We start from the raw sequence: 9,804 nt of genomic DNA, 5'->3' as shown, positions 1-9,804 counted from the left end.
TGAAATGGAGAGAGAGAGAGAGAGAGAGAGAGAGAGAGAGAGAGAGAGAGAGAGAGAGAGAGAGAGAGAGAGAGAGAGAGAGAGAGAGAGAGAGAGAGAGAGAGAGGTAAATGAGTAGATTTAAGCTTTGGATATGGATTGAAGGATTTCGCCTGACACTTGAAGACTCACATGCATTTAGATCATTATTAGATTCCAGTATTTTGCATTTAAAACTTTAATATTTGCTAGTAGCCCAAGTATCAATCTTGCTGTAAGATGTAATCATGTACCTGGCATATGGCATCAGCTCTGACTGTGAGAGACTACAGGCCTAATATTTATTATTTTTCTTTTTTCATTTTTTTTTTTATACAAAGATAAGATTTGATTTGATTTTTCTTTTCTTTTTCTTTTTTACCTTATGGCCCACAGTGCTTGTAGGTATACTTGAAGAGTATTGGAAGCGCTGTCCAGCTTCCACCCATTAGCAGCACAGGCCATTTTATTTTAAGTGGTACCCATATTAGGGCCCATATCACTACCCAAGTGCATCTTTGGTGTGAGGCAATTATACTTCCACCTAGAACCTGGGTATCATGGTGACATGTAGGTAACTTTAAACCACTCAATGAATGACAAAGTTTCAAGGCGGCACGTGGTGGGTTTGAACCTATGCATGGACATCTGCCCGATCCCATGCTCACCACCTCATCCACTATGCAATTTTAATTGTGTGAAAGTGTGTCTTACATCAAGGAATAACACTGTAAAGAACGCAGTGTCTTGCTCATGTTAAGATCAAGATCGCTGACTGCATGTTTTGTTCTAGTTCATGTGATGTATGGAAATTCTTCCTGACTGGTGTCATTCTAGGTCAATTACCGATAAGTATGACCTATCATATACTGTTGCTTTTTAAAGGATTTTTTTGTGGTGTAGTACCAATCATCACTTTGTTTACATGTGTGAAGATGTCTAGGGTTTGATTTTATAGCTTCTGTTGCCATAAACTGATCATCAACCACTGCCTCAATACTGAACTTCAACCTCATAGGATGCAGGCCCATCTCCTGAGACTTTTTTTTTTTTTTTTTTTTGAGAAAAGGTGCATCTTATGTAATAACAAGGTCATATGGCCACAAATAAGCAAACAATGATCCAAGCTGATTATAACAGCTATTCTCTATGGTACCCAGATCACCATTACAAAGAATCTAAAGTGCAAGCAACAACTTCCAGACCTGACATCAACTTCAAAACCATAGAAATACTACCTTAAAAAAAATCAAATAATAATGAATTAATAAATAAAAATAAAGAAATAGATCAAATGAATTATAGAATAAATAAATAAACAAATAACAATATTACTAAACATACACACACACAAAACAAGTAAATAAATTAATCAATTAATAAAAAAAAATAATAAAATAATAAAATAAGTAAATACATAAGTAAATTAATCAATTAAAAAAATATAAATAATAATAATAACAAATATACAATGAGACTTACGGAAATGGCTTGATTCCAGAGTGGATGGCAGTGTGCTTGAATAGCTGCTGCTGTTTTACAAATGACTGTCCACATTCCTCACAATCATATCTTTTCTTTTCATGGAATCTGTGCACATGTTTTCTCAGACAGTAAACATTACTGAATGACTTGTCACAGATTGCACACCTGCAACACAAGTAATAATACAAGATCTTTATTCATTTACACCCACAGAGAGAGAGAGAGAGAGAGAGAGAGAGAGAGAGAGAGAGAGAGAGAGAGAGAGAGAGAGAGAGAGAGAGAGAGAGAGAGAGAGCATAACTTGATTCCATTGGAATGCAAATTTAATAATGGAATCAGGAGCGAAGCAATTACAAGATATAGTGTTCCATCACTTTTAACACAGAACATGAACAAACCATCAATGATAGTAACTTGTACAGATAACCCATTTAGTTCTTAAGGAGACTATCCTGAAAGAGGAGAATTGCATTTCTTTTAGTACTCCACCCAGACTCAGACTCAGACTCAGACTCAGACTCAGACCCAGACCCAGCAGCCAGATTAAGATAGCCAGACAACAGTACCTAGATCCAGACCCAGATCCCAGCGGCCAGCTTGAGATAGTCAGACTACAGTACACATATATGTACAGGCAACCCCCCATTTAACGAAGGTTCACACAACGAAATTTCGCTACAACAAAGGTTTTGTTTTACTACCATCTGCTCATTTAACGAACACCAAACTCACTTTAACAAAGTTTTATCCAGGTAATTTTTTCCAAATTTGAAAGCCCCACCGTATCATGCAAGCTGACAGGCTTTTGAATACACCAGGAGCTGCTGGTATGAAGGCCTGCCTCAGGAAAAATCCTGAGACACTTGTAGAATAAAGATCAAGATCAAGCCTCTCGTGGACAACACAGGCGCTGCTGATACAAAGGCCTGACTCAGAAGAAATTCTGCGTCACCTGTAGCATCAAGATCAAGATCACACGCACCACTCACTCCCCAGTCAAAACATAACAGCGTCACCAGCAGCTCATCTTCCCTAGTTCAACTTACCACCAAAACGCCCTGCAATGTGGCCTAACGTTCCTAAGAAGACCAGGAAGTGTCTTACTCTCGAAGTGAAGCTGGGTATTATTCACAGACAAGAGAGAGGCCAGAAAACTAATAACATTGCTTACCACCATCTTGACTCCATCTACTGTCTACTATTTTCAAGTCAGAAGACTCTATTAACCCTTAACTTCCGGGGATTAAAATATTTTTTCCTGTCTAATGACGGGGAAAAATGGTACACCTAAAAATTGTCAGAACACAGTTTGAATACTGATAATTATTTTCTCTGTGTTATTCTGAATACAATGATGTACTTTCCAGCTCGATATGACGTCTGAGAGTTTAGTTATTGCCTTATCAAAGTTTCCTCCTCCGGGCACGGTGTGACCAGTCAAGAGGAAACAGCCCGGAGAGCGACGCTCTCTCTCTCTCTCTCTCTCTCTCTGTGTGTGTGTGAGAGAGAGAGAGAGAGAGAGAGAGAGAGAGAGAGAGAGAGAGAGAGAGAGAGAGAGAGAGAGAGAGAGAGTAGGGGGAGGAAGGAAGGACATATTATCACTGATTTCTGAGACACTGTGTGTGTGTGTGTGTGTGTGTGTGTGTGTGTGTGTGTGTGTGTGTGTGTGTGTGTGTGTGTGTGTGTGTCATATATCACTGATTTCTGAGACACGTGTGTGTGTGTGTGTGTGTGTGTGTGTGTGTGTGTGTGTGTGTGTGTGTGTGTGTGTGTGTGTGTGTGTGTGTGTGTGTGTGTGTGTGTGTGTGTAAGCATTCTCTCTCTCTCTCTCTCTCTCTCTCTCTCTCTGACAAGTGTGACAAGTGTTGATGTGTGTAGGCCCGCGTGTGTGACTCAGAACCACTGCTAAGTAAAAGGGTTCTGCCTTGCTCCATGGTGATTTACAATCTGACCCGATCCTTCGCTGTTATCACTGACCTTTCTACCCAGCGTCACGGAGTTGCCAAGTGTCGCCCATAAACGGGAAAACAGTTCAGTTACCTCTAAAATTAGGAGCTCTTGTGGAAACACTTGTGTGGTAAAAGATGCCAGATACTTCTACTCACCATCCGCCTCAAGAGAGCGCGCGAGAGACTTAAAATTACGCCGGAAAAATCTTGATTACTGGGACGAATCCGTCACTTGGACGTTCTGCAAAGCGTTTATATACGACCGCCGGAAGTTAAGGGTTAAGAAGGCTGGTGAGACCGCAACTTTCTTGAAAGCTAAAAGAACCATCTGAACTCGTGACTCTACAATGGATAAAATGGAAAGCCTTGTGGAAATGTGGTACATAAGTTTTTGTATGTAGGGAGGCGGTGGCATAGTGGATAAGGTGGTGAGCGTGGGATCGGGCAGGCGCCCCGCGTGAGTTGAATCCCACCACTTTGACATTTGTCGAGTGGTTTGAAGTTACCTACATATCATCATGATACCCAGGTTCTAGGTGGTTACACTCAAGATGAGCTTGGACGGTGATATGGGCCCTAGTATGGGTACCACTATAAATAAAATTGCCTGCGCCACTAATAGGCGGAAGCTGAACAGCGCTTCCCATACACTCTTCAAGTGTGCCTACAGGCGCTATAGGCCTTACCGTATTTCCCGTTTCACTCTCCCTCCCTTCATAAAGTTAAGATCATTAACATTATAAAGTTATGTATATACATATATTAGTGTACATTATAATGACTTAAATTAAATTACCTAAATGTTTTTCATAATTTTTACTTTCATTAAACCTTTCACTGTATTATGATGCACTCTCGCTTTGCTTACTCTCAATGTAAGTTCAAATCAGGGGTTAAACTTGTTATAATCGGTTCGCTTAACGAAGTTTCGCTTAACGAAGTGTTTTTAGGAACGTAACCCCTTCGTTAAGCGGGGGTTGCCTGTATATGATTTTGTTTCTGAGTCATGTTACAACCACTGATTTTGTTTGTACAGTAGCCCTGCTTAAGTCAGACTCAAATTCTACACATTCTATCATGAGTGCACTGGTAGGTATTTTTTGCACTTTGAGTACTTTTACACCACACAGCTTAAAAACTGGTGGAAATACCCCTAATAGTTCTTACATTGCCCGAGTCCAAGCCATTTGAGACATGCAATCAAGTGCATGTGCCACAACACTGCCAGTGCCAAGATCAGTGTTTAGATGGCTGATTTACCAAGTGTGTGACAGTGTCTTCCACAGCTTTCACTCCATCTGTAGCCCTTATTGTTGCTTTTGCCTTTTATAATTCCACCACAATATGATAATGATTATTGTGTCTCTTTACTAATGAAAAGAGCTGTTTTAGGTGCAATAAAAACATGTCTATGCTCCAGAAACTAGAATCACCTAAATTATCCCTAGTTTTGGACCAAAAGTATCAGTGATACCATTGAATCAATGGTGCAAGAAAAGTAATCATTAGATAATTGATAACATTATATCATTATCTCAATAAATTGTCTTGACATCACCCATGCATGTGGACCACCCTACTCCACTCTATAAAAGATACAAGCAATACATCACAGGTAACTAGTGCCACACACAATTGTTGAGTGTGAATGCCTGATGAGTAAAGCCTCTTTATCATGGTCTAAGATGATGTAATGCCATACTTCTTCTTGTCTTAAAACATTTGTCATCTGCAAGAGGATATTATTTTCATCTTAACACTTCTATTTGCATTCATAAATTATATTTTTAGCAAATAAATTTTTGTAAGGAAAAGAAAGAATACAGTACCAACTATCAATAAAAGTGGTAGCCATGACCACTAAACTATAAGTCAGTGTTATTAATATCAGTGTAGGACAGTATGAATTTATAAAAGGATTATCATATATTACTAAACATGCTTCAACAGCAACACAATAAAAGAATATATAAAAAAAAAAATAAATAAATAAATAAAAATAAAAAAAAATCTTACTTGAGCTTTTCTTCTGTTTCTTTGTCTTGATGTACAGTTTCCAAGTGCCTTTTGAGGTGCTGCTGACGAGCATATGACCTTGAGCAGCTCTCATCAGGACACACGTAAGGCCGCTGCAAATTTACAAACCAATAAATGTATAGGGTCAAATAATAAGTAGCTACCTACATTATATATAGTGTGGTGAAGCATGTCTCATAAATGCTTTGAGATGGGATTTTCTTATCGTCTGTACTATATGTACATATATTAAAAAATCAATACGCAAAAACACTAATGATAGGAAGAGAAAGTATGTAATACCAAGTTAATGAAAAGAATTAAACATTATAAAAAGAAGAACAAATGCATAACAAATAAATCACTAATAGGCATCATCACTGAGCCAGGCAGAGAGGTTGAAGACTGGAGTCAATAAAAGAAGGGAACAAATGAGAATACACTTAACTTGTCTTATTTAAAAGGATGAGAGGAATGTTATGAACTGATGGTGACAAATGACACTGAATGATCCTTTCATATGTTGGAGGAGATGAAAGGAGCTAATCAGTTGGATTTTATGTAAAAAAACAAACCAGGTAGTATGTACTTGCCTTTTTCTGAGCCCTTATCCAGCCTCTTGGTTTATTCTCCTTTTATCATTACAGATTGGCTATCTTATTATGATTAAATAAATAACTTCACTTCAAAGTATTTCACTCACACAACAAAAGTCTCATAGCTAAATCTGAAGGTTTTACAAAAATTTTGGCACAACATAACACTTACTTCACCAGTATGGGTACGAATATGCTGGGCAAGACGGAATGGCCTGCTGAAAAACTTATCACAGCCTTCATATGTACAAACATGAACTACTAAACTACTGCTTGAGGAGGTACTTCTTAAGCTCTGACAACCAACAGTCTCTGCAGATATGTTACTCTCACTGTCCAATTTCTCATCATCACTAAAAGAGATTATGTCCACATTTTCATTTTCAGTGTTTGTATTCACCAAAGATTCTCTTGTTCCACTGGTTTCTAGATCAATTTCTACATTTTCTTCACAGTCCTGTTTCTGAAAATAAGTTTCTAATTAATTCAATACATATACCAAAGTCACATAGCTCCACATCCCCCCACCCTCTCTCTCTCTCTCTCTCTCAAAAGAAAGGAAAAAAAAAATCAGCTCACTTTTCCCAGCATTAACCTTCATATCTCATCTGATGCAAAAATGATACAATTGATCCACCATTGGTCAGGTGTTTTTTGTCCTCATGCTCCTGTTTTGTAAGCACTACAGTAATTCTTCCATGTAGTGAAGCAGTCTGTCCTACTATTCCTTTTGCAGCCATTGCATCGACATTTCCTAGCAGAACAGTACATCAAACCTCACTTTTGTCATTTACGTGTTGGGGAGGGAGAGAGAGAGAGAGAGAGAGAGAGAGAGAGAGAGAGAGAGAGAGAGAGAGAGAGAGAGAGAGAGAGAGAGAGAGAGAGAGAATTATTTCAAGCCCAATCTTTCAATCTTATTTCACAGAACTGTTTCACTTATAAATGACCAATTATAAGTGAGTGTGTGTGTGTGTGTGTGTGTATTTACCTATTTGTGTATTACAGGGCACGAGCTAAGCTCTCTGTGTCCTGTCTCCTTGCCCATTCCTGTCATATCTTTCTTTCATCTGATTGACACACACCGCACCAACGACATCACTGCTCAGTTTATTCCACTTATCAATACTATGATGCGGGAAACTGTATTTTCTCACGTCATTTAGACAGATGTCTTTTATTAGTTTTTTTCCATGTCCTCGGAGATGATTACTTGTGGTCACCTTTATCAACTCTGTCCAATATGTCAATCTTGTTCACCAATTTATACATAGTTATCATGTCTCCTCTTGTTCTTCTCTTTTCTAATGTGGTCAGCCCCAGTTTCTTCAGTCTTTCCTCATAGTCTAACTCCCTGAGTCCTGGTACCATCCTTGTTGCCAGCCTCTGTATCCTTTCCACCTTCTTCACATTTTTCTTCATATGCGGTGACCAGACACAAGCTGCATATTCTAACTGGGGTCTTATTAAGGTACATAATATGTTCATCATTCCTTCATCTAGGTAGTGGAATGCAAGGCCAATATTTTGAAGCATGTTATATGTTTTCCAAAAAATCTTGTTAATGTGTTTCTCCGGTGACAAAGTGTTTTGCACGGTTACTCCTAAGTCTTTCTCCTCATTGGTCTCTTTAATTTTCTCATCACCCAGCCTGTAATCCCTGTTTGGTCTGTATCTACTTCTTCTTCTTAGGTAATCCATATATTCTAGCCTCTTAGACAGAAATCCATCTATATTCATGTAAGTCACTTGTATTCCATTCCTAGTCTAGTGTGTGTGTGTGTGTGTGTGTGTGTGTGTGTGTGTGTGTGTGTGTGTGTGTGTGTGTGTGTGTGTGTGTGTGTTGTTCACCTGTACCCCCCAAATGGCTGAGTTCGTCACTGTTTCCATGTCTCCATTTATCCAATTTTTCTTTAAAGTTGTGCAAATAATGTGTTGTAACAACTTTATCACTTAATGCATTCTACTTTTCCACCGTTCTATGTGGAAAAAAGCATTTATCAATATCCTTCACACACTGCCTGGATCCATTCTAATCTTCTTTTATCCTTTTAGACCTCGGAGACCACACCACAGCTGCATATTGGATGTATCATGCTTATGATAATTTTTTCTTCATACCTTTGTCCATGAATTGAAATATTAGTCAACAATTTATATGATAATCCAAATATCTTGTTTATGTGTTTTTCGGGATTCAGATTTTCCTGTATAATCCATGTGTGTGTGTGTGTGTGTGTGTGTGTGTGTGTGTGTGTGTGTGTGTGTGTGTGTGTGTGTGTGTGTGTGTGTGTGTGTGTGCGCACGTCTGTGTGTGTGTATTTACCTAGTTGTAGTTTTACAGGGCCTGGGCTTTATGCTTGTGTGGCCCCGTCTCCATATCTACACTTATCCAATTTTTCTTTAAAACTATGCACACTCGTTGCTGACACCACTTCCTCACTCAAACTGTTCCAAGTCTCAACACATCTTTGCGGAAACTAAATTTTTAACATCTCTCAGACATCTTCCTTCCTTCAGTTTCTTACTATGCGATCTTGTGCTTCTAAAGTCATATTCTTCTCTCAGGATCAGTTTCTCATTATCCACTTCATCCATTCCGTTAATCAATTTATAAACTTGTATCAGATCCCTCTCTCTTCTCTGTTCCAAGGTTGGTAGATCCATAGCCTTTAGTCTCTCCTCATATGTCATCCCTTTAAATTCTGGAACCATTCTTGTAGCCATTTTTGTAGTCTCTAATTTTCTTATGTGTTTCTTTTATGGAGTCCACACAACTCCTGCATATTCCAATCTAGGTCTTATTTTAGTACTTATCAATTTCTTCATCATTTCTTTGTCCATATAGTGAAATGCTACTCCAATATTCCTTAGCAAATTATATGTCTCTCTGAAAATTCTATCAATATGGCTTACTGGTTGATTATTTTCTTCCATTGTCACTCCCAAGTCCTTTTCCTTTTTTACTTTTTCTAGTTCTACTCCATCTCCCATCTTATAGATTCCCACTGGTCGTCTTTCACTTTTTCCCATTTCCATGACATGGCTTTTGTCCACATTGAATTCCATCTCCCATTTTTACTCCATTTCCAGATCTTGTTTAAGTCTTCCTGTAGTATTTCACAATCCTCTTTTTGTTTAATGACTCTGCACAGTTTTGCATCGTCTGCAAACAGATTTATGTAGCTGTTCACTCCCTCTGGCATGTCATTTATATATATGAGAAAAAGTATTGGTGCCAATACTGACCCCTGTGGCACTCCGCTGTCTACTGTTCTCCACTTGGACTTCATATCTTTAACTATCGTCCTTATTTCTCTCCCCCTTAAGTAATTCTTCATCCATCTCAATGTGCTTCCTTTTAAGCCACCCTTCTCCTCTAACTTCCATAGTAATCTTTCATGTGGCACTTTATCAAAAGCCTTTTTTAAATCTAAATAAATACAGTCAACCCATCCCTCTCTCTCTTGTACTTTATCAACTATTCTAGAGTAGAAACTCAATAAATTTGTTACACACATGACCGACCTTTTCTAAAACCAAATTGGCTATTTGATAATAATTTGTTGTCTTCAAGAAACTCAATCTGCAACATTGCTTCTTTATTACTTTTCACACATCTTGCATATTACACTAGTTAGTGATACCGGTCTGTAATTTAAAGGTTCTTCCTTCCTTCCGCTCTTATATATGGGAACCACCTCAGCTCTTTTCCACTGGCACTGTTCCATTTTCTATTGAGC

The 9,804-nt window shown here is 38.4% G+C and overlaps 1 protein-coding gene across 6 annotated transcripts in view; it reads right to left on the bottom strand.

Moving 5' to 3' along the window:
• The window catches only part of LOC123516634 (transcription factor IIIA-like), a 30,699-nt gene that overhangs the window by 13,323 nt on the left and 7,572 nt on the right, over positions 1-9,804 (bottom strand). For 4 of the 6 annotated variants that reach the window (XM_045276214.1, XM_045276212.1, XM_045276216.1 and 1 more), the window contains exons 3-5: positions 6,237-6,527; positions 5,469-5,581; positions 1,501-1,668 (exon numbers count right to left, since the gene is read on the bottom strand). In XM_045276214.1, the coding sequence (XP_045132149.1) occupies positions 1,501-1,668; positions 5,469-5,581; positions 6,237-6,527 (572 nt within the window). The remainder of the gene's footprint in view (positions 1-1,500; positions 1,669-5,468; positions 5,582-6,236; positions 6,528-9,804) is intronic. The other 2 variants (XM_045276217.1, XM_045276218.1) reach the window with 2 other exon arrangements.

Source organism: Portunus trituberculatus, chromosome 41, assembly GCF_017591435.1.
Source record: "Portunus trituberculatus isolate SZX2019 chromosome 41, ASM1759143v1, whole genome shotgun sequence".
Classification (NCBI taxonomy): domain Eukaryota; kingdom Metazoa; phylum Arthropoda; class Malacostraca; order Decapoda; family Portunidae; genus Portunus; species Portunus trituberculatus.
This window is presented reverse-complemented; position numbering and strand designations above follow the sequence as displayed.